This window comes from Podarcis gaigeae (assembly GCF_964106915.1).
Source record: "Podarcis gaigeae genome assembly, chromosome: 1".
NCBI classification, from domain to species: domain Eukaryota; kingdom Metazoa; phylum Chordata; class Lepidosauria; order Squamata; family Lacertidae; genus Podarcis; species Podarcis gaigeae.
The window spans coordinates 126,470,888-126,496,094 of NC_139678.1; the positions used below are offsets into that span (position 1 = coordinate 126,470,888).

General features: G+C 41.3%; 3 protein-coding genes across 5 annotated transcripts in view; 2 read left to right on the plus strand and 1 right to left on the minus strand.

The window, feature by feature from the left end:
* The window catches only part of LOC310832586 (uncharacterized protein), a 119,370-nt gene extending 112,395 nt beyond the window's left edge, over positions 1-6,975 (plus strand). The window contains exon 2 of the mRNA XM_083714607.1: positions 6,735-6,975. The gene's annotated coding sequence lies outside the window, so the exon portion shown is untranslated. The remainder of the gene's footprint in view (positions 1-6,734) is intronic.
* The window catches only part of TRAK2 (trafficking kinesin protein 2), a 43,099-nt gene extending 34,839 nt beyond the window's left edge, over positions 1-8,260 (minus strand). Inside the window, exon 1 of one of the 2 annotated variants that reach the window (XM_083706716.1) lies at positions 8,014-8,260. The gene's annotated coding sequence lies outside the window, so the exon portion shown is untranslated. The remainder of the gene's footprint in view (positions 1-8,013) is intronic. The other variant, XM_083706715.1, reaches the window with a different exon arrangement.
* Positions 8,261-8,335: 75 nt separating this feature from the next.
* Positions 8,336-24,520, plus strand: STRADB (STE20 related adaptor beta). Of its 2 annotated transcripts, XM_083712169.1 has the most exons (12): positions 8,336-8,668; positions 11,182-11,238; positions 12,813-12,893; positions 14,928-15,030; positions 16,439-16,560; positions 16,892-17,000; positions 18,080-18,203; positions 18,577-18,748; positions 20,653-20,757; positions 21,332-21,558; positions 22,163-22,205; positions 23,054-24,520. In XM_083712169.1, the coding sequence occupies exons 2-12, from the start codon at positions 11,227-11,229 to the stop codon at positions 23,195-23,197; spliced, it is 1,242 nt and encodes a 413-aa protein (XP_083568295.1). In that variant the 5' UTR covers positions 8,336-8,668; positions 11,182-11,226; the 3' UTR covers positions 23,198-24,520. The 2 variants fall into 2 exon arrangements, with proteins under 2 accessions (XP_083568295.1, XP_083568296.1); XM_083712170.1 differs by lacking the exons at positions 16,439-16,560; positions 16,892-17,000 and having other exon boundaries at positions 8,391-8,668.
* The last annotated feature ends 687 nt before the right edge of the window (positions 24,521-25,207 follow it).

A 25,207-nucleotide genomic window follows, 5' to 3' on the forward strand; every position in this document is an offset into this window, starting at 1 on the left:
TAAATCTCTAATCACCGATTAACCTCATTTCCCCACTATCTGAAAGGTATCTATTTGATTTGCTTGCTTTCAATTTAAGGATGTTGCGATAATACAAAATCTATACTGGACTCTCAGCATCTTTAAAATATCCCTAAACAATCCAGTCACATTGCATATTTATATTTAGCAGCCAACCACTGCCATCACTAAGTAAATATTAGCTGTGTTATTTATCTATAACTACTATCACTGAATATACATTTGCCAATATTATACATATTGGCAATCCAAGCATAATCTGCAAGTACAAAATCACAATTTTTTTAAATTACTTCATTCCAAGGGATATTTTAGAAATGTATAATTTTGTATATTCAAGGCTCATATTGTTAGCATGATAGCAAGATAATGATTCCAGAGGAAGTTATTTTAGTCTGCGGGAATAAACAAATTATACCAGTGGTACCTGAAAGACTAACTTATTTTTACGTGGCCTTTTCTAAACCAACCTCTACTTTATTAGATTTGTGAAAAGAAGAGGTAAGGTGGTGGACATGTATAGAGAGGAGAAAATATTAGAGGGAGAGAACAATAAGCACAGCAGAATAGAGAAACTGCATGATAAAATCCATTCGAGTCCAAGAAAAACATTTAGCCAAGTAAACTTTGGAGGCACATAATAAAATATATTATGAAGGGACAGTAAAACTCTCATGAAATGTCAGAATATTGGAAAATTTAAATATGTGATTAGACCAGTAAAACACAAAAAGGAAAGAGGAAAAAGTGTTAAACATAATTCCATGTTGTTCTCTTTCTTCCTCTGACTAAGAAGTTAGAGGGCACAGAAGTCAATGCTATTTTCTGCCCAGTAGTCTGGTTCTCTGGCAATCCTACTTTCAGACAGCTGTTGTGATGAATTCTGGCCTGCCTCTGGCCTTATTAGTGTAATCCTGCTGAAAAGCTGTCAATACACTTCATATGTATGCTGTCTTCCAGTGATTAATTCTGAATATTTCAATTCTTTACATTTTTTTTAACTTATACAGGTCAATATTAGAATTCAGGAAATTAGGAAACAGAAAGCTATTGATGCTGTTCATTCTGATAACTCAGTAGGTTATACCGCAGAAACTCCTCATCAGAATCTTAATTCCCCACCCCCATATGAATGTATCAACAATATATCAAAATCGTGGAAGAGGACTGGAAGAAATACAAAATATATCTTAAAAATTGTTGTAAAATTGAGGAATGTTAAGATGTCAAGGGGTAAGAAGTAGAGAATTACAGCTGTAACTAACAAGTTTATGGAAACGTAATGAAAGGGAACTAATAGATAAACTGACTAAAGGGTTGCTAAAGAATTCCAAAATAAGGATGCAGCGAAAGGGAGGTATGGGGAAGTCGGAGGAAAGGAGGTCTATGAATATAAGATTATGAAATTATACATGTTTAAATGTTTTGTATGTTTTTGTCTTGTGTTTTGTTTGCTTTTATTATGTGTTTGACAAATGAATAAAAATTATTTAAAAAAAACAAAACAATATATCAAAATCATGCAAAGGATTGATTCTGTATCAATTAATGACATTTTAGACCAATTCATCACAGGCTGAACTTTTGGTATGGACAGTTTTTTTCATGGTAGAGTATTTAAATACACCCTGAAGGAGTTTGGTCTGGGGAAAACTTTATACAATCAAGCATAGTGAAGTAGTAAACTGACCACAAATAGCTCAGTAAAGTTTATTTTTATACCGGTTGTTCAACAAGGAGGAGAATTTACAAACATTCTTGACCTGTGGACATTGCTTATGAGACTTCTCCCAGCAATGTTATGGGATATTATACAAAAATGGCAGGTACAATTCATCCTTCAGTTCCAGCTTTGGAATACTGCCAAATGATCTATTATTAGTATTTTTACAGAGCTAGAAAGGCAGAGGGAGTGGGGGACTCCCTCTTTCTTGGTATTGGCGGTTAGGTTAGGCATTGGAATGTGTTGTTGGTGTGTGGAAGGGCTAGGTGTGGCCATCGCCTACCCCTTCAAATATGGGTATTCCGTTAAAGGAATCCGGCGGTCGTGGATCCTGTCCGATGCCTGTGTGGCGGGGGGCCACGGCACGACCCTCGGTGACATCAGGGGAGAGCTTATAGTTGTATTGGCATCAACAGGCTTCACCTTCTGGTGAATAAACCCCCTTCAGGCTCACCCCTCTCCGAGTGGGTGGAGTCAATCTGTCGTGGTCCAATGCCTAAGCCAATACCTTCTCACTTGATGTAATCAATAAAGTTGTGGCCTTTTCTTGCCCATTAACCTTATACTCTGTGTCTGTGTGTCTTCATTCCACAAAGCGGGGATCGGGTCCTCGAACCACAAATCAGCAAACTGAAGTAGACATAGACAGTTTTTATAAACTAAACTTTGGACATATGTTTAAAAAAGCCTCCTATGATGCCGTAGAAATACACAATGCACATTAGCAATGACATCTAGGTTTTCTCCTGCACACAACAACTTTGGATTTCCCTCATTCAGCTCTCTAAGTACAAATGATACAATACAAATTTTGGAAGCTTAGCACAGCAAAGAGCGCCAGTATCTTCTGAATAATGCATCAGTGCTTCATGAAACCTACCAGAGCAAAGGTGAACTACTTTGGCAAAATGCCTTGAGGAAGTCATACAGTAAGTTCAACTAGGAGTCCTTAGCCACAATGCTTCTGTTTAAAACCACTTTTCACTTTTTTTACAGAACCAATTGATTGGAATATCTGCTCATATATCCTTCACTGCCAACCTGCACTTATGATCAGTGTCGAAACTGAGGTGAGGGGCAAACCTTCATAAAATAACATTTAAACTGCAACGTTAAATTAGCTTACATGGGAATAAACGCTTACATGAGAACAGTGTGGCTTATTTATGAGCACTGCATAGGACAACGCTGTTAGTACATAGGCCAAACACATTGAAGCACATAATGCTGACAAATATTGAGGCAACATTTATCACAGGAAATACCTGCTGCTTATCAAACACCATGGCTATTTGCAGACTCCCTGTATTGTGCTAAGCTATTTTTACTCTTTGCCAAAGTCCAACTCTTCAAAATAGCAGTCAAACAGCAAACGTTCCTATTCTAAACAGTCAAGAAAATTGTATGCCATTACTATCTGAACAGTTTATTTGCCAGATAAGAAGTGCAACACTAGCTTTATTTATTTTTTTACATATCAAAATGTACCTATAGCCTAGTGAAGACCAAATGATAACAGAGTAGTGCACTGGCAGGGAAAGAGAGTAAAAGGTAAAGGGACCCCTGACCATTAGGTCCAGTCGTGGCCGACTCTGGGGTTGCAGCGCTCATCTCGCTTTATTGGCTGAGGGAGCTGGCGTACAGCTTCCGGGTCATGTGGCCCGCATGACTAAGCTGCTTCTGCTGAACCAGAGCAGCGCACGGAAACGGCGTTTACCTTCCCGCCGGAGCGGTACCTATTTATCTACTTGCACTTTGACGTGCTTTCAAACTGCTAGGTTGGCAGGAGCAGGGACCGAGCAATGGGAACTCACCTCGTCACGGGGATTCAAACCGCCGACCTTCTGATTGGCAAGTCCTAGGCTCTGTGGTTTAACCCACAGTGCCACCCACATCTCTGCCCTAGGTAATACTATGTAATTTATTGAAGTTTATTTATATGTAGTTTATTGAAGTTTCATTCCATCCTTCCTCTGTGGAGCTCAGAGGGACATACATGGAACCTTCCGCAACTGCCCCATGCTTTTATGACGGAAGGACTTGAACACTGGTGTTTCTTGTGCACTGGGTGTATTGGCAAAGATCACTCATGCAACTTATCAGAACTATTCAAACAGACCAAAATAATTCTTAGAAAAGGAAAGCGTTCAATAAATTATGCACCAAATAAGCACATCTAGTATATAATTCCAAACACTCTTTTAGGCTTTCCAAGTACCGTAAGTCTCTTTTAAAAGACTTTCAAACATCTGTTACGATCAACTTTATATCTGTCATACTTTGAAACATGACAAATACCGTAATCTGGATATATTTCTACTTGTAACCATAAACTTTCTGTTCAAACAGTACAACTCAATCATATAAAGAGCTCTTCAACATTTAATAAGCTTGCAGCAATAACACTAACTTTACACAGCCCGCTTGGTTTCATTCTTTTCCCTCCAGCTGAGACTGATGCCGCCCAGGGGTAAATGCAACATGATAATGCTGTTTCTTAAATACAGCAATGGAGGGTTTTTTTTTGGGGGGGGGATTCTCTGAAGAAATATTAAACTGGCAAAATCCTATGTGCACCTGTATGGGCTAACATCAACATTCACCTGACTGGGCAGTAACTGACACATTTCCATAAGCACACCCTTCAGAATCTACTATAATTACTGCCTCTGCTATATATTATATATACTTTAGTAGCATCTTGACTACTGTGGTTCTTATTCTCCCTTAACTGTGCATGGGAATAATGCATGGGCAGAGCAGAATGAATATGGGGGTTTAATGGAACCGGATCTGGTGGAATTCGTTTAAATATATGCAGTAATTGCAGGGTTTTTTATTTTTTCCAAATTATGAGAAATTTTCTCCTGCTGGGCATTCCATCTGCTATTATCACCTTGAGCAAGAAAAACAGTTACAGTTATCTCATTAGGAGTATGTATTGTACGATGCCATGCACTGTATCCAAAACAGTCAACTGTAAGTTTCCATGTAATTTTTTGGTACTAAAAAACAAAAAGGATTAAGTTTCCACCTCGGCCACAGTCACTTTTACAGCTTGGCCACAGCTACTATACCATGTGATTCTCAGTAGATACATTGGTTGATGCATCCCTTGACCCAAAAAACATCAAGCACCCCCATTGCAGAAAGATTGATCAATTACTGCTGTTACGTCGCAATCAGCTTTAAATAACTTTGTATCTACTGTTTCAAGCAATGGCTGCATTCCCCCATCATGGTAAACCATGGTTTACCATAAATACCCACATCACTCCCATTTGGATTCTGCATCCCCTACGAGTGGCAGCCACAAATCACAACCCTTGGCTAAGTGTTGCATCTGTAACAAGGATTATAGTACGTTTTGCACCAACAAACCACAATCTGAAGCCAAGGTCTATTTCTGGCTTACTAACTGTGGTTTGTTGGAATGAAATAAACAATTACCCCACATTTCAGATGCAATGGATCATGGATTGCTGCTCCAGCTCACCAGCAGGAAAGATCAAAGCTCGGGTTATCTGCATGTTCACGGTAAGCAATTACCGTAACGACTGATTTTATCTTTCCATGGGCAAGTATTTTATTCAAATATATATACCCAGTGAAAAGCCCATCAGTAAATTACCTGATTGCAGCCAATATGATTAGAAACCCTCAAAATTACATAATTATGGGTGTATTTGCCACTGGTACATTTGGCTGCCTACAAAAGAGGAGGCACCTGAATCTTTATCATAATTTACAAATTATATATTCCTTCGCAGCAGCCATGTGTATTACGATGGATGTTTGAAGGAGAGACATGAAGACCCATGTTTCATCATTCCTTACAGCAATTAGATGGAGGTGTTGATAGGCATTTTGATCCCCTTGTTTTCTTTTTTATCTCAGAAAAAATATATCAATCTTTCAAGTATTAGGAGCACAATTCTTCCCTGTGGTGGCACCAATGAAGTAAATCATCATGCCATATGTATTGGTTATTGATTTTAAAACAATTAAACTTAATAATTAAAGCACAGTGCGTGCTAAGAATAGGTTGTGCAGAGAAGCAAATTTAGAATTTGGAACTCAAAAGACATACACACAGACAGCACTGTCACGGTATATTAGCCTCTGACTAATACTTGTTTGCCTTTTAAATAGCTTCAGACATAAATCACAGAGGTCAAACTTTGACAGGACTACTGTATTGCTGGAGGATGTATACAGAAGAGAGATGCAGGGCTTCAAAACTCACCCAGAGTCAGTTATCTTAACAAGATGATCAATGCTTCCCCCAGGGGGTACTCAAGGGTATGCAGTACAGGCACCTCTTTTTTTTGGTTGTTAAAAAGTGTGGCAATTACTGTAACAACTTCATGATGAGTACGACACCTATTTTTCTAGGGGGCGGGGAAGCTCTGAAGATTAGAAAGCTGGAACAAATAACAATAATAAAACAAAACAGCCCCTTTATATATTTTCAGAAGCCCCGCATTTATACTCCTGTTACAAAAACAAAGGCTTGTGATGCATTTGTACATTATATACAATGCAAAAGCCTCTAGCATTTTAAACAAAGGCAACTGTAATATAGTTATCCAAAAGGAGCTAAAATAGCCTTATACACCCAAGCTGCTCTCACTCACTCACACACACACACACACACACAGAGAGAGAGAGAGAGAGAGAGAGAGAGAGAGGCTTCACAACAGATTCCACTGAGGTCATCCAGAAAGGAGAAAGAGACTATTATTTCCATTCTGGAAGGAAGCAGGAAGGAGAGAAAAAAAGTGGGGAGCTGACTAATAGTCAGCATGGAGTAGTGGTTAAGTGTGGATGGACTAGGACCTGAGACTGGGAAGCTACAATTTGAATCCTGACTTGACCATGAAACTCACTAGTTGGTCTTGGGCCAATCACTGCCTCTCAGTCTAACCTACCTCACAAGGTTGTTGAAGGATTAAACGAGGAAACGGAGACCCATGCATGCCGCCTTGAGCTCCTTGAGAGCCAGTGTGGTGTAGTGGTTAAGAGCGGTGGACTCGTAATCTGGTGAACCGGGTTCGCGTCTCCGCTCCTCCACATGCAGCTGCTGGGTGACCTTGGGCCAGTCACACTTCTTTGAAGTCTCTCAGCCCCACTCACCTCACAGAGTGTTTGTTGTGGGGGAGGAAGGGAAAGGAGAATGTTAGCCGCTTTGAGACTCCTTAAAGGGAGTGAAAGGCGGGATATCAAATCCAAACTCTTCTTCTCTTCTTGGGTCAAAAGGCGGGATATACATGCAATGAACAAGAAATAAATAGCCAATGACTGACTAGGCGGACTCCTATACTTAAGATAAAGGGACCCCTGACCATTAGGTCCAGTCGTGACCGACTCTGGGGTTGCGGCGCTCATCTCGCTTTATTGGCTAAGGGAGCAGGCGTGCAGCTTCCGGGTCATGTGACCAGCATGACTAAGCCGCTTCTGGCAAACCAGAGCAGCACACGGAAACACTGTTTACCTTCCTGCCGGAGTGGTACCTATTTATCTACTTGCACTTCAATGTGCTTTCGAACTGCTAGGTTGGCAGGAGCAGGGACCGAGCAGTAGGAGCTCACCCCGTCGCGGGGATTCGAACCACCGACCTTCTGATCGGCAAGTCCTAGACTCTGTGGTTTAACCCACAGCACCACCTGCGTCCCACTCTTATACTTAGGGGAGGGCAATAAACACCAACAGATGCTGCTCTGTGCTTGGTGTTTGGGCACCACAGCCCTCCAAGAAAGGGCATCTGCTGCATTTCCTTCCCCCCTCCCCAAGTCTCTTTTCCTTTTGGGAAAATTCTAGATATTTCTCGGTGGGAAGGAGTGGGGGAGGGTAAAAAAAAGAAAAGGAAGCGAGAAGGGTCTGTTCAAGCGAAGGAAGTTTCAGGTGAGAGACCAAAGATGGGGAGGAGAAAGGATGGAGGAGAGAAAGGCAGAAAGAGAGAGAGAGACAGAGACAGAGAGAGAGAAAGGAAGGAGAGAGGGAGGCACAGCATGGCTGATAACACTGGGGAGGAGAAAGGAGGAGCGAGGCGGGGTAAGATGCTCCCGCTCCCCCGGGGTAATATCCCCACTGGGTTCCTAGCACTTACTTCGGAGTAAACATGCACAACATCCGCCTGTAGGAAGAAGGAAGGGCTGACTTGGGAGAAATGGAGGCTTAAGAGGAGGAAGATAGCTAGGGGGACCAGGGATAAGGGGGCGAATGCAGCGCTTGCCATGCCGTCTCTTTCCCCCCACTTGCCCCCTTACCAGCTCCAGGCTTGGGCTCCTTTCCAGCCCCCTCGCTCCGGCCACAGGCGACAATTGTGCAGCCGCCTCCTCAGCTCCCTCTTTCGGAGCGCCGGAGCCCAAGTGGAGCAACGTGCAGGGGGGGGGGGAGGAGGAGCGGGGGGCGGCCACAAACTCGGTCACAAGATGGAGGCAGAAAGCACGGCTCGGCCTCAGCGGCGGCGACAGCGGCTTCCCCCGGCCGCCTTTCAAACTACGCTTCCCGTCATGCAACGGTGGAGAAAGGGGGCGTTCCTATCTTACCCCGCTGCGAAACCTCCCTCCGCCTGAGGAGAAATGCTGCCGCGGTGCACTTCGGGACTGGTAGTTCCGCGGCGGGCGGGCGGCAACCCTGAGTTCACTCGCAGGCCGCGTTCACGGAGGGGGGGCGGGGCCTACAGTTCGTGTCGCCTCGGGCTGGCCGAGGGAGGCGGGCGAGGGGCTCAGGTGATTTTCTCCTCCGGTTTGTCTGAGGAGAAACTCTGCGCTGTCCGCGGCCTCTTTGGCAACGGGCGGCAGCCTCTGTTTCTGGGCTCCCTCGGGGGGCGGCGGCCCGAGCCTGACAGACGGTGTAAGGTGGACAAGTTTGGGTCTCCTCAGGAGTAAGGCCCGCTGGGCCGGCGGGGCTTGCTTCCAGGTAAAAAAGTGCACGCGCGCGGCGCCGTAGTAGCTACCAGGTCCGGTCCGGTTGCAAAAAATAGAAGGACGGTTATTGTTATCGTTTCGATTATATGTTTATTTTTGTGTTGCAACGGGGAGGCGGGGGTTGCCCCGCGTTGTCGCCTCTCTCTCTCCGCGGCGGGGAGAAAATAGATCCTTGCTCATGCAAACCTAACATTTCCACTGACCCTGAACTTTTTGCAACACTTTGGGGTGGGTTTGAAGGCCCCGCTCCGTTTCCATATCGTGAGGGTGGCGGGCTAAATAAATAATAACAATAATAATAATAATTTAAAGCATTAATTAATTTTCCAATAAGAACATCCAATTAACATATCAAATCCAATAAAAAAAATAATAAAAAAGTTCAATTGTCTTCCAAATTGTAATAATTTTTTGTGTTGGCTTCCCACGGTCTGAATTCCAAAGCGCTTTCAACATCATAGTCCTGCCTCTCATCATCATCAATGTTTTTCATAATTCCATATCGTGATTTCATCCTCCACGTTTTGTCTCTGGCTCTGTGATCCTCATTCATGTCAGAAAACAGATACTTTTTTTTCTATGGAGTGCAGATTTGTCCGTATATTGTACTCTTTCAGCTGTTTTTGTTTTTCATTGCACCGCTTCATTTAATTGCATCCATTCCAGACTTCTGTTCAGCTCTTTATTAATAATAATCATAATAAAATATTTATACCCCACCCTCCCCAGCCAAGACCAGGCTCAGGGCGGCTAACACCAGGTATAAAAACAATGGATTAAAATACAACTTAAAAACAAGATTAAAATACAACATTAAAATGCAGCCTCATTTCAGTAGAAACTCAAATCCAGGAAGCATGGGAAGGTAGCACTATGGAGGAGCTTCCACCTTTGTTTTGGCAAAATACGGGGAGGAGAGTTGGGCGGGGAGGGTGATTCCCAATCATCATCATCATCATCATCTGGTGCTAAAGTGACTTCAAATTAATGCATTACAAGCAATAATGTTACTTGCCCAGAAATGGAAAAAGAAGTCCCAGTGGGGGAAAAAAGAAAATACAAAAACCTATGGAATATGCAGAAAGTGTGAAACTTACCAGGAAAATAAGAAATCAATATAAACTTTTTATAAAAGAATGGAAATGCTTTATTGAGTACGTATTTACAAATGAACTGTAAACAGATAAGGACATGGGCAGGATTATTGTAATAACCTGCAGTTTTATAAGAGCATGCAGAACGAGAGGGAAGGAAGTAGAGTTTTGAAATGTTATAGTGGTTGTGAAATTATTGACATGTATAACATTGAAAATCATGAATAGAAATGAAAGGAAAAAACACACAAAGTAATTCATTACAATCTATTGCAGCCCAATGGGATGGCGCCTCAGGAATTTGTCACACAGAGAGAGTGAATTTGTAAATCTGTCTGTGTTTGGCTACCCGGAGCTTAAATGCATCACTTTTCACACACCCTCTCAAACACATCCCTAGCCTGGGGGGGGGGGGGGGGAGAGAGAGGGAGAGAGAGAGAGAGAGAGAGAGAGAGAGAAGGGGGGGCGGGACTAAACTGTATCAGTACAGGAGAATTCTGTATATACAACAGGTGGCAACTGTATGCACAAGGCTACAAAGGAGGGAATTTACTGACTTATTCCAGATCAGCCTAACTGCAATCTCTCTGGAGTAAATTATCATTAGCATTTCAACGGGGCACATAATGTTTCTATATCCCATATGCAGCCAGATTTTGTGCATGCTGCTTGAAAAGTTAGCTGCATTCAAGCCTGTACGTTTAAGTATTTAAGTAAGCCTGTACAGTGCATATAAGCAGGACTTGTAGCAGCTCTTTCTTCTTTGCAGCATGGAAATTGCTAGGTAAATAATTGTTTGGAGGGCCCAAGCCAGTTCCATAAATATTATTTCAGTATTTAACAAGCATTTGATTTTTTTACCAGTATTTTAAACGTGTTGGGTTTTCCCCCCCTATGTAAGCTGCTTAGAGGTTTTTAGGTACTTAAGAAAAGCCTTGCTGGATCAAACCAATGTGGCGTCCTGTTCCCACAGTGCTTTAGTTGAGATTCCTGCATTGCAGGGGGTTGGGCTAGATGACCCTTGGGGTCCCTTCCAACTGTACAATTCTATGGTCAGCCAGAACCCCATGGGAAGCCCCAAAACACAGTCAGCCAGAACCCCATGGGAAGCCCCAAAACACGGCTTAAGTGCAACAGCAGTCTCCTCACTTGTGTTTTCCAGTAAGTGGTGTTCAGAGATATATCACCTCCACTATTGGTGGCAGCCAAGAATATTTAATTCTAACCTGACCAGCCGTACGTAAAGCTGACTATGGGAGGAGCCTTCTGAGAGTTTCATTCCTACATCGTTTATAGTCCAGACCTTCAGTGTGCTCAGGGCTGCATACATGGACAAAGGGAAGAAGAATGACATCTTTGTTTGGTTACTGTTTGGGCTGAATGTAAACTTTATTTTGATGTTCTGTTTCAGGGTAAATGGGTTTGCATGACATTTTCCATGAACTAAGGCAGTTCCATGTCTTGTTTGGTAAGCACATAATTTATTTTGACTTGCTTCCATTTTGTTTGGACTCTTCAATAACATATCACAATGTTCGTAGCATGTTGCAGGTATACATCTGGTTTGTGTGCTTAAACAAACAAACAAAAAGAAAAGAGCACCAAAATAACTTTCCCATTACTACCTTTGGTTCCTTTACATTTCACTAAACATGCTGCTTTTGAGAACTACAAAGTGAGAATGGGAAATGTGAGTTCTTCAACTGTTGTCCATAGAGGGCACAACTCAGGCCTGCTCTGCTTCACTTTTATATGGAGTATTCTTTGGGTTTTAAGAATGGGCTACTATGGATTCAATGTCTGCTTTTATATCTGCACCTAAACACAGTGGCCCAAGTTTTGACTCAAAAGCACACAGCTGCCAGACTTCATTCAATACTGAAGACCAATAGGGAGATCTCGATTCTGTGATTGTATATAGTTCCCAGTTCAACAAGGGTTTGAGGCATCCTAGGTGTGTGCCTGTTTTCGCATCATCCATATAATGTTTTCATTCAACTGGCAGCCTGCACCCCCCCCCTTTAATTTGAACTTTGCTGAGCTGCAGATAACGTGGTAACAAAAAGATCCAGCATAAAATCATGTTGCTCAACTGGATATACTGAAGTTCATTGTGTGGGTTGTTTTTTGTTTTTTTAATGTGGGGCTTTTCTGGGTACCATCTATTGCCACACACCCTACTTCCATTGGCAAGGTTCTTCTTGGTTGGCTGCTGTTGGGACCAGTCTTAACATCCATGTCCTTTTAATTTTTTTTAACTTCTTGTTTTGTGCAAGTGTGGACTACTGTATTGGAAAAACTTGTATCATAAAAATAAAAAATTGGCTGTGTACACAGGTAAACCAAAGCCTCTGCACATGCCTCTAGTGGACCTCAGGTTTCTGGGACTCAGGGAAGGTGGGGAAGTACTAACTGAGGGGGGGGGGGACAACAACACAGTGTGTGCATGGGAAATACCGAGATAGCATTCAGTTGAAAGCACTCAAAGGTGCACATATGTGCCCATGGAAAAATTGGATCTGAGTGACCCACACACATTAACACTTTGATGTATACACAGCCTATATGGACCATTGTTCAAAGAAGAGCCAAAGACTGCAATACAGTTGTACCTCGGAAGTTGAACAGAATCCCTTCTGGAAGTTTGTTCGACTTCCAAACGTTCGACTTCCAAATCATGGCTTCTGATTGGCTGTAGTAAGCTCCTGCAGCCAATCAGAACCCCCATCGGACGTTTGGCTTCCAAAAGAACGTTTGAAAATCAGAACGCACTTCCGTTTTTTGATCATTCAGGAGCCAGAACATTGGATTCCCAAGGCATTCGGGAGCCAAGGTACGACTGTAGATTATTTGGAGAAATCATACTTGGTCATGATTTTTCAAAATGGTGTTAATTGTCCAGAGATTCTGGATAGTCTGGGGTAGGTTTTTACTTTGTTACTGTTTTATGAGGTTCCAGCTGCCCTTCATTATAGGTCACCTGGTAACAAAGCTGTTAAAATATAATAGAGGGAACTCTTATTGACTGTTACGCTTTTCAAGGACTGTTCCTGTATTCTACGGACACGAATTGAATCCATTGGAGCAGAAAAGCAATCAGAAGGCAGCAGCACTCAAGACTTGGTAAGAGAAAATGTATATTAACTTGACCTGTTTCACTAGTGTTAGTCCTAGTACAATTATGTCTGCATTCTTGAAGCAGAGCCCGCGCCACTTATTTTCTGCTGTCTTTGGTATGTTTCCAAATGGTACCTCTGTTCTCAGCAGAGAATAGTCATCAGCCCGACAATAAGAAATAAGAGCCAGTTCCTCAGAGTGTTTTTGAGACAATTACATGAAGAGGCATATCCATTATAGATATACAGTGGTACCTCAGGTTACATACGCTTCAGATTACATACGCTTCAGGTTACAGACTCCGCTAACCCAGAAATAGTGCTTCAGGTTAAGAACTTTGCTTCAGGATGAGAACAGAAATCGTGTTCCAACAGCTCAGCGGCAGCAGGAGGCCCCAATAGCTAAAGTGGTGCTTCAGGTTAAGAACAGTTTCAGGTTAAGTACGGACCTCCGGAACGAATTAAGTACTTAACCCGAGGTACCACTGTATCTGAATTAAGGAGAGCCACATTACTGTGATTCAGAATCCTTCACAGGGCTCCCGTCGCCAGCTAAGCCAAGCAGAGCTTTCTGCATGCAACATGAGAAATTTTCTCTTCCACAGCTGAGAATTTCTGGTGGACCATAGCAAGAGTACATAATTTGGACTGTGGAACTAGTTAATTTCTCTGCTTTGGTTTTATAGTGCTGCTGTTCCATGAGTTAGAATCGTAGGATTGCAGAGCTAGAAGGGACCATTGCTCATCTAGTCTAAAACCCTGCAATGTAGGAATCTTTCACCCAACCTGGGGCTCAAAACTCACAACCCTGAGATTAAGAATCTCATGCTCTACCAACTGGGCTATCTGGTTTTTCCTGTACACCGCTTTGGATATGTTTCTGGGAAAAGCAATTTATACATTTTAAAAATAAAATATATTAATTTGGCTGCATTTGCAAGTAGCAGCACATAAGTAACGCTGTAATGCTTGATGGGCGGATGGACACTAAGTCAAGCAGCACATGGTACTGTAACTTGGCACAGTTCCTGAATATAATAGAAGTGGAAATATAATTGAAAAACATGGTATATGGTTTTTACTGTCTGATATACTGGGAAATGCAGTACTGTAGTTAATTTTCTTACTCTTATTTCTCATATGCTGTGTGGGATGAAGTCTCCTTTATGACATTTATAGTAACTAATTCACCCTCTGACACCAAAAGCAATGGCAATAGAAAAAGACTTTGTCGTGCTTCTGACCACAGTGATCCATGCGATGGTCACCTCCAGGCTTGACTACTGTAATTCGCTCTACGCGGGGCTGCCCTTGAAGCTGTCCCAGAAACTCCAGCGGGTGCAGAATGCTGCAGTGAGGCTCCTCACAGGGTCTCTGCCATGGGAGCATATTCACCCAGTGCTTTTCCAGCTCCACTGGCTCCCGGTGGAGTACAGGGTGAGATTTAAGGTGCTGGTTTTGACTTTTAAAGCCCTTCACGGCCTAGGACCCTCGTATCTATGGGATCGCCTCTCCTGGTATGCCCCACAGAGGACCTTAAGGTCCATATATAGCAACACCCTAGAGGTTCTGGGCCCTAAGGAAGTTAGATTAGCCTCAACCAGAGCCAGGGCCTTCTCAACACTGGCTCCGGCCTGGTGGAACGCTCTGTCTCTTGAGACCAGGGCCCTGCAGGATCTGATTTCTTTCCACAGGGCCTGTAAGACAGAGTTGTTCCACCTGGCCTTTGGCTCAGAATCAGTTTGATTCCCTCCCCCTCTTTCTGTTTTTTTTTCCTCCTATGAAGAGATTGCTCCCTAATTGTTTTAATATTGTATCTTAATCTTTTAAATTGTATTTTAATCAACTTGTTTTTATTATTGGTTGTTAGCCGCCCTGAGCCCGGTCTTGGCTGGGGAGGGCGGGGTATAAATAAACATTTTATTATTATTATTATTATTATGGAAGATGTATAGGCTGGCAGATCTGCAAGATTAACATGAAGGTACACTGTTCGCTGCAATTTTATACAGTGTGTGTGTACATCTTTTTTTCTATTCAGACAGATGAACCTGCTTTATATTGGGGACAATCGTCTCAAAGAGGAGATGAAGAAATATCATGGTCCTCGGATGTATCCCATTATGATATCCAGGTGGAAATAGGTAACTGACTAGTTTGTAATCTGAAATACGCTATTTCCTATTTTTATAATTGAAAGCGTTTTTACTCCATTCTTCAGCCGAAAAAAGGCTTATAGGGAGGGTGATTTACAAGTACCTTATCTTCCTACCTTGTCTGGTTGAGAGATCTTTAGAAAACTGGACAGTATTGTTCCCTGGTGTGAAAATCCAGTGTTTTGCCAATGTTTGGCCAATACATTTGAGTCATATAACATTTTTAATTGATCTTAATATTTGCTTGTTCTGTTCCATCTAGCTCCATCTGACTGCTTGTTTTCTTTGTGATTAAAATATCAGGCATCAATGCCCCTTTGAAACATAGTAGCTGCAGTGGTGTGATGACTTTGTCTTCCAAAGATGCTGCAGACTGCTACCCTGTCCTCTCTCTGTCTCTTAGCCAGGGACTGCCTCTAGCCCCTCTTTTTACCTGAGGAAGGTGCAAGTTTGCATTGTCCTCTGATAAAAATCTATTCATTGCCATGTGGGAAGGTTCATGGGAATGTTCTTATTTTGAAGCAGCGCAACACTTTTGCGTTTTGCCTTTGCGTTTTAATGGCCAGCCCAATGTTAGTTGCTGCCAATGGTTACTCTGGGACTGTTGGGAGGGTACCACTTGTGGCACCGTGAGGCAGAAGCCTATTTTCAAATTGATTTGAATTGATTTTTTTTCTCAATCCCCAGTTTGCTCTTCTGCCAACACTTTCTTTTAATCACTGCCTAAATGTGTTTCACATGTTGTGTATGTACTGTCCATTGCTGTGCTTTCCTGTATGCAAGCTAAAGAGTATTGCTATCCTTTTGAAGATATCAATCTTTGTCATTTAGCACTCAGCTTGACCTTGTAGAAGTGGTTTGATGGCACTTGGTAGCTGTTACTTGGATTCTGATAAATTAGCTCCTAGACATAGAATCTATTCCAAAACCCTGTGATAGTTGAGCTAAGTCAAAGCCAGACTTGGAGCAGTGTCTTTTTTGGTTGCTCAGATTAGCCAGTGTGGTGTAGTGGTTAAGAGCAGTGGACTCGTAATCTGGTGAACCGGGTTCGCGTCCCCGCTGCTCCACATGCCGCTGCTGCGTGACCTTGAGCCAGTCACACTTCTCTGAAGTCTCTCAGCCTCACTCACCTCACAGAGTGTTTGTTGTAGAGGAGGAAGGGAAAGGAGAATGTTAGCCGCTTTGAGACTCCTTAGGGTAGTGATAAAGTGGGATATCAAATCCAAACTCCTCTTCTTCTAGCTGATTCCTTATGTGCAGTCTCAGAACAGCTTTTTCTACATAATCTGTCAGTATTTGCCTTGAATATTGGGATTGTACGAATGCTAAATGATAAAGCAGTAACTAAGAAACATTGCAAAGTTGTTAAAGTGATCAACTTCTGTTTTGCTAATAGGAAGGGGATGCAGCAACTTAACTTCAATCTACCTCGCGCGTCACATCCCTACAGGAACACTGGTGGCTGTAAGGATTACAGATCTGGAAAGATGTTCTGAAGAACACTTGAAAGCTTTACAAGTAAAACAGATGTTTTAACATTCTAAATATTTATGAAGTTAACATGTAAAAGGAGAGGTGATTTTTAAACTTTGTACAAAGTGTTTAAAAATGAAGACCCTTTGAAGTTGCCAGGTTATTAAAAAGAAAAGTACTTCTAGATATGCTATTAATTCCAGAAAACTTGTGATTAGATGCAGGGACAGCTTTCTCTGGCATTGTGCAACAATCCAAAAATCTGTTCATTTCTGATTCAGGGATTGTCTTCAGAGTGGCAGTAGGCTGTGGCTAAGGGTTTGTGGAATGTTCCATTGCTCTTTTAAAGAATTAAAACATGTATTGTTTCATCTAGAATGAGGTGGTTTTATCCCATTCCTTTCGACACCCTAATATCATGACTCTTTGGGCAGTGTTCACTGCTGGAAGCTGGCTTTGGGTTATTTCTCCTTTCATGGCCTACTGTAAGTATTCTGTTGAGGAAAGCTACAAATTAATTGAATTATCTCTGTACGGGCTCATTAAGGATTGTGTCCACTCTCATTTCGTCTCTTCATCCCTGCAGTCCACCCCACCCCCCAAATCCACTCCAGAGGATCTTACAACCCTCTGAAGCAGATTTTGAGGGTACATGAGGTGCTCCAGGAAGCAGGAGAGAATGGGAAATTTCTGTTGTGACAGTGGGAATCTACTCGGCTCATGCAGTGGCTGTTTTGTATACAACTCTATGTGTTTAGTTTACATACCATGCATTTGAGCTATCAAACTTAAGAGCAGCTTGCTCGTTTATTGAAAAGTACGTATATATTGCTTAATATTTTTTAAGTCTGTACCTTTTGCATGTTGGCAAGATATAAGTCAAGGATGGGATAGACCAGTTGTGGGGAACCTCCTGCCTTGCAGTCTTTATTAGGCCCAGTATGGTTTCCAACTTGGCCCACAAGGCCATTTCTTCCAAAGCATATGTGATGTCAGGAGTAGGGTAGGCAAGGACATTGTTCCTTTGTAGCATAATGTGAGCTCCCAGTTGTTTTTCTGCAAGTGCCTTGTCTGTAGGCCAAACTGTGCCTGTAAACAGACTTATGAGTGGTTACCATAAGCCCCTTTGAACTTTGACAGCACCACAGGGCGCTGGAATTAAGAATCTGGCCCATTGGCCAGATTCAGTTCTCTGCACGAGGCAGCTTCTTCCTTTAATGCCTGCCTCTTTTAAGCTTTGGGACTACCTCAATAAACAGGAAAGAAGAGAGAAATTGGCTGTTTTGTCAAAAGCTGTATCATTCAGGCCTGCTCTTGAGTCCAGAGGCAAATTTTTGTGTGGCAATATTTTTAGGGGCAACACTGATCAATACAAAAAGAGCATTCCCAATACCCTTCATAATATGCAAAATTGTTCTTTGAACCTACATAGTTGTACACTATGTAAGAGGGGGATCAGATTTATGTGTTACACCTTTCTGAATTTCGACAGGAAATGTCCACTCTGCTTTCATTGCATAAACAATGTTTTGACTTGCTAGCAAGTTACATGCACCTTTTCTAGGTTCAGCCAGCCATCTACTGAGGACTTACTTTCCTGAAGGCATGAGTGAAGTGTTGATAGGAAATATCCTGTTTGGAGCAATCAGCGGGTTAAACTACATGCACCAACATGGCTACATTCACAGGTAATGTGTAGAGAGGTTTTTAAGAAAATGACAGACGATTGGGACCAAGGGTAAATGGGAAGACCAGAGTCCCCATCTCTGTTCCATTTGGGTGACTTGAGATTTTTGAAACGGTTGAGTTGGCACAAGGCACTCTTTGCTCTGTGGTGACTGTATCTTCATGCACCATCTTTCAGTGAGAGCTGGCATTACATTATTCCTACATTGCAGTCAAGAGCAACACAAAGCACAATGTACATCTCCATTATGCATGATACACTCACTTTCTTATGCAATGCAGGGTAATGACGCTTCATATGAACAATCCTGTATGTGTGTTAGAATCTTGTTTTTCTCTTAATCTAACTAAGCCATCACTTGTTATGTCTTTCAGAAGTATTAAAGCTAGCCATATACTGATTTCAGGGGATGGCCTGGTGTATCTTTCTGGATTAAACCATCTTTGCAGCCTAGTGAGCAGTGGGAAACGGTTAAAAGCTGTGTATGACTTCCCCCAGTTCAGTGCATCAATGCTTCCCTGGCTGAGTCCTGAACTACTGAGGCAGGTCAGTATACGATGCAGTTTACTGTGGCTGAGCAGTCGTGCAGAAAATATGTATTGGCACAGATTGCATCTAAGAAATGTCTATAAAGAATTCTAATTGTGCCTTATAAAAGCTAATCTTAATTACTTAATGTCCTCCTTTTTATTATTAACATTTGACATCTCAGTGTTCTATATAACACTATAATTACAGTGGTACCTTGGGTTACATACGCTTCAGGTTACATACGCTTCAGGTTACAGACTCCGCTAACCCAGAAATAGTGCTTCAGGTTAAGAACTTTGCTTCAGGATGAGAACAGAAATCGTGCTCTGGAGGCGCGGCAGCAGCAGGAGGCCCCATTAGCTAAAGTGGTGCTTCAGGTTAAGAACAGTTTCAGGTTAAGAACGGACCTCTAGAATGAATTAAGTACTTAACCCGAGGTACCACTGTACATGCATTTCACATTATTTGAGAAGTTATGGATAATGTGAAATGCATGCCTCTAAATTGTTGTAGCCCTATAATTTATGTTGAAATATGAAATTATTCTTGCTGATTATTACTGAAATTAAGTGGAATGGTTTCGCACATCCTTACATGATAGATTGCTACCTCTTATCTTCCTTGTAGGAGCTGTAACAATTATTCTAACTCCTAAATTTTTGTAAATATTTTCATCCCTCTCCATTCCTCACATTATTGGGAGGAACGCTGGAGTGAACTAGAACCATTAAGCTGGAGGTCTGATTTCTGTCTACTTCTATAGTCATTACTTGAGATTTTAAAGAACATTTATAATGAAATGATCAGGCCTTAGTAGAATATCAAGGATTATATAATGATGAATGGGAAATTAGAAACTAAGGTCTAAACATACAGCTATATCTGGTTTGGCATGACATGTACTTATATTACCAAGTTAAATATTACCAAGTTCTTAACGGATCTTGTTTGAGTGACCCAGATGAATAATTTACACACACCTACATATATATGCAGGAACTAATACCACAGATTACATGACAGTGGCTTTTATTATGGAAGTAGTCTCCTGGTCCACACAGCATGCTGGCTCCCAGAAAGGAGATTGTGGCCTCTTTGCTCCTTCTCAGTCATTTTACTGCTGCACTGCTTGCTCCAATTTAGCTTAGCATCTCTTCCAAACCTAGGTTTGTGGTTTAGCTCTCTCTAGACGAACCACAAGCCATAACCAAGATTTGTCCTATGATTAACAGCTCATGGTTTGTTCATGAGTCTAGGTTCAAACATGTTTTAGCATGGCACAGGAGCAAAATGACTAGGGAGAAAGTGAAACAGTCATGATCTACATTTGCACTAAGCCTTACTGCAACTTGAAAACCAGCTCAATATTTTCCCTGTTGTGATCACCAGCCTATAAAGTACAACCCTTTCTCCTAGTTTAAACCACATCAAGTGGGTTCTGACTTCGTGATAAACCTATGAAATGCAGCCTGGCAGAACTGGCACATAAATTAATTTCTAGCTTCTTATAGGTTTCAGGTATTTCAGTGTAAATATGATTAACTTTAGTACCGATTTTCAGTATAAAACAGCACTGAAGACCATAGCTGTATTTTATGGTGTTGATATTCCATTTTGCACATGAAGCCATTTGAAAGGAAGCTAAAGGTTGTATTATGAACTTGTTAAATGCAGCAAATACCATTTTTGTGAAGAAAAAATAGTGCAGTTGTGTTAAAACCAGTACCATACTCACAAGGGCATAACGTTGTGTGCTTCAGGGCTTGAATGTAGCACCAGGCTTATTTTTATTTAAATTTATAGGGTATCTTTTTTCAAAAAACCCACCAACTTGTAATAGTTGAATATGCATGTTTATTTCAATTCATGGCACACTGGCATGTATTCAGCAGTTATCAATGCAATGTCTTCTTCCATAGGATATGTATGGCTATAATGTGAAGTCTGACATCTATAGTGTGGGCATTACAGCATGTGAACTAGCTAATGGGCATGTACCTTTTCAGGATATACCTCGGACGCAGGTAAGGCACAAAAAAAACCTCTTCAACTTTTGACTGATAACAATGTAACGAAAAGAGAGGTGCCAATTTTGAGGATCTCAAACACCTAGCTACCTAATGCAATAAGACTTCCTCTGTTGTAATATTTCTAAAATGTATGTGTTTCAGCATATTTGCAAACATCAAAATGCATCCTTTCTGGTGCTCTATTTTTAAAAAATGTTGCAAAGTGGTTCAGAAATGTTTACCTATTCAGGAAGCATTGTTTTGAATAGTGTTTATGCCAAGTTTGTTACATCTTCCCTGATTGTCTAAGCCTAAGAAGCATCGCCCTCACTCTGATTGGATTGTTCGCTCTTAGTTGGCTGTGTAGCTTTGTGACACTATAATATAGATAATTGATTGGATTCAGAAGCAACATGAGATAGGGGAGTGGCAGTAAACAGCTTTGATAAAAGGTGCACATTTTAGAATCATGCCCCCCCCCCCCGGAAATATTTACACTGAAAGTACCCCTACTGACCCAGAAATTAAACAGGTGTACATTTGAGGTGTACAGGTAGGGCTAAGACAGTCAACGGACATTTTCTTTCAGATGCTGCTACAGAAGCTGAAAGGTCCCTCTTATTGTCCTTGGGCTATAAATACTTTTCCGCGTGGTGAATCCAGGATAAAAAATTCTCGATCAGGGATTGACTCTGGAATTGGTGAAAGTATGACACACACAATGACAAGTGAGAGATTGCAGACTCCACCAAAAACTTTCTCCCCAGCTTTCCATAACTTGATAGAACTCTGTTTGCAACAGGACCCAGAGAAAAGGTAAGGCTGTTAGAATTGAGTTGCTGCAGTTAATATTTGTATGGGGTTCAAAGAGCTTTCTAATTGCTTGAAAACTTTGTTTTATACATGAGCTCGAAGTTATCAAGAACTTCCCTCTGTATATTTCACATAGATGCAGTAGATAAATGTATATTTTGTTCACTCACAGTGCAAATAGATATGTAATTTTTGGCGTGGATGCACCTAAAACATTTAATTGATTGGTAAGTGGGCAATATGGTCACACTTTCCTTGCATTTTAAAAGCTATTTTGGAAAATGTCAAAATGACCTTTTCTAACTTAAGTGTAGCTATATATTTAATCAGTTCAAGAGGCAGTTAATTGATTAAATTCTACAGTCAGTTGATAGTCCCAATTTTAAAATATCCACATATGAGGAGCCAGAAGCTACACTTTTTGCTGGGTTTATGTTATTTTGAAAATGAGCAATTTTAACAAGTGGGGAGCTTACTTAAAATGGAATACCTATGCTTGATTTTTCTTTCTATTGACTGACTCTGTAATAGGCAACAAGAGAAGGGGAAGTTATTACAGTACTAATACTGTAAATATCTAAGTTCTGTTTTTCTTCCTGGGATCTAGGCCATCAGCAAGAGGTCTCCTGTCACATGCTTTTTTCAAGCAGGTGAGCTTGTTACAAATTATTAGATGTGTGAATTGCAGCTAAAGACCAAGGCTTTGATCGAGAAAACATTCGTGAACTGGGTACAACAAGCTGCTCATAGCTGAACATGGCTGAAACTGTGGTGCCTATAGCTGGAAGGCAATGTATCTGGAGCAGTTTGATTGCAATTTGGAGAACTACCGCAAGTGGGATTTGTGCACAATATGCTTGCAGAAGGGACACAATACAATTGCTTCTTGTACTACGTGGTAGACAGTGTTCTCATCAGCAATGGGGAATATCTGGCCTCAGGTGCTGCAAATGAGCAAGGAACCTCTGGCCCTCAAATGTTCTCCACCCCTTTCTAGTGTCACTAATTCATTGAGCCTGGTTACTGATAGCTGCATGCCTTGAGAAAGTAAACCAGAGCTTTAGAATCTGAATTCTGTGCCTGTTGCAAGTTAACGAGCCTATCCAAATAAATTCACTATGGCTTTGGCATATTTGTGGGTAAAGGTAAAGGTGACCGACTCTGGGGTTGCGGTGCTCATCTCGCTTTACTGCCCAAGGGAGCCAGCGTATGTGGCCAGCATGACTAAGCCGCTTCTGGCGAAACCAGAACAGCGCACGGAAACACCGTTTACCTTCCCACCAGAGCGGTACCTATTTATCTACTTGCACTTTGACGTGCTTTTGAACTGCTAGGTTGGCAGGAGCAGGGACCGAGCAACGCGAGCTCACCCCGTCGCAGGGATTCGAACTGCCAACCTTCTGATCGGCAAGTCCTAGGCTCTGTGGTTTAACCCACAGCGCCACCCGTGTCCAAGTTCAAGTTCACTATTCCAAATCACTGTGTTCTCTCATTTCAGGTAAAAGAACAAACGAAGGGTTCTTTACTTTCACTGCTGCCTCCTGCCGTCCAACATGTCCAGCCACAGTTGCCAACAGTGTGTTCAGCAGCCATCTGTAAGACTGGATGCGTCTTGCCAAATGAGGTGTACTGGGAATTCTAAAGATACTAAACCATACCTCTGATATCTCTCTCTAGGAAAAAAATAATGTGATTTTTGTCGCTGCTTTTTCCTTTTCATGTTCAAAATACAAATATTAGTTATATACTTGAAAATGGTAAAATTTTTGTGCCAATACTTTATATGAGAAAAATTATTCCAAAGTGGTACTACAGAATGCAGCAACCCTCACTTCTTGAATTACCATAAATGCCTACACTTTCTCAAGCATCTCCCTTCCATTCTTACAACTGAATTGCAATGGTGCATATTTTAGCCTGGTATGGCATGTCTGATATATCTATGCCTTTACTGCCTCAGAAGTGTTAATCTAAAATACTGTTTCCCTTCTCTCAGCTTGTGTGTGTGTGTGTGTGTGTGTGTGTGTGTACTATAAACTTCTTTAAAGTAATGCCTATTCCTACTTTAAAAAATTGGCGTGTAAACCACTGTGAGCTTTGTATGCCATCTACCCTCCAACAGTTGTTGGGGTAGCCATTACTGAGGCCTGGAGACAGCTGTGATCTTTAATGCAAGGTATCTTTTTAACAAAACCTAATCAAGGGAGAATAATTTGCATAACAGCAGTAAAACAGGAGTTTGAAACTACTTGATTATATTATTTATAAAGAGATTGCTTAATAGACCCGCAGCTCTAATTGGAATGGCACTGCCTTGGGCTCACATCTCACTAGCCTTTAAAAAGCCAACATCTCAAGTTGAATACTGTTGCACCAGCGAGGAAAATAAATCTATGTGGCATACAGAAGACCCACTGAATGGAAGCATGGCTTTAATACTATGGCAATACATGACTGTTGGAGGTATACTGCTGCAAACACTATTCTAGGAAGCAAAAGATGCTTAAATGAGATGGGACTTTTGTCCTCTTTGTTGTGCCTTTTATTGAGACAGAATTCCCAATTACAAACAAGAAGCAGCAGCAATATAAAGGCCAGACTGACAAGAAAGAGACCACTTTCTATTCTTGTTGCTCTAGTACTGTGAATGACTGACTGAACATGACCTTAACCAAAATTCTTGCTTTTTGTGCAGCATATAATTTTGGGGACAGGGTTTTTAATACTGAGATATTTACAACTATATTTTATTAATGCACATTTTATTTGATCATGTAAAATAGACCTTAGCTTAATTTTTTAAAAAAAGTGTAACCTCATAAAGTTATATCAGATGTGATGTTATTAGCATCACAATTGTTCTTTTAAATAGGAAACTACTGAAGTAATTTTTATGTGTTTGCGATCTCTTGCCATCTCAACTCTGACAAATGTAACTGGAATAAAATGTACTTATTTCAAGAAAGCTCTTCAGTCATGCTTCTTCTGGTGGTATTTTTACTTCATACTTATAAGTCAGCTAAAACTACTTTTGAGACCAAATATCAAATTTAAACAATTAAATATATAATAATGCAGTAGTTGTTTTTTTTAAAAAAACCAACTACTACATTATTACATATTTAATTGGGTGTTTTTTATTAAAAAAACCTACTTGCATGACACTTATTTCCTACAGATTTGTCAAGATATATATGATTGCTGCCAGTGCCACTGTGTGGATAAAAACTATTTAAATCACTGGCAAAATATTAAATGTAACAAATAAGCAAATTGTGCAGAAAGAATATAGTTCCTAACCCCACTTATTTGGGGGAGGAGCCCACTTAATTCAGTGGGATTTACTTCTGAGTAGCCAGTGTTGTGTTTGGGAACAAATCCCATGGAATTCAGTGGAGTTTAGTATCAAATCGACATGTGTAAGAAATATGCTTTCAGAACTGTGTAGACACTTCACCCTGGCAGTAAATTTGCTTTAACTAGATAAAAAGACTAGGTTAATGGGTCTGAGAATACAGGGCATCATGGGTTGATTCTGCAGCTCATAGGCAGCACCATCCAATTAAGGATGGCTCTAAGGAGAGGTCTGTTGAGTGGATACAATGGGTGGATACAAATTTTCAGCCACTCTTATCACAGGCAGAATGAGAAC

Bases quoted from the DNA above. Each gene is read 5' to 3' on its own strand.
- STRADB (XM_083712169.1), top strand. The intron at 15,031-16,438 runs GTAACTGACTAG...TTTTGCTAATAG, and splicing joins TGATATCCAGGTGGAAATAG to GAAGGGGATGCAGCAACTTA. The intron at 18,204-18,576 runs GTAATGTGTAGA...TATGTCTTTCAG, and splicing joins CAACATGGCTACATTCACAG to AAGTATTAAAGCTAGCCATA.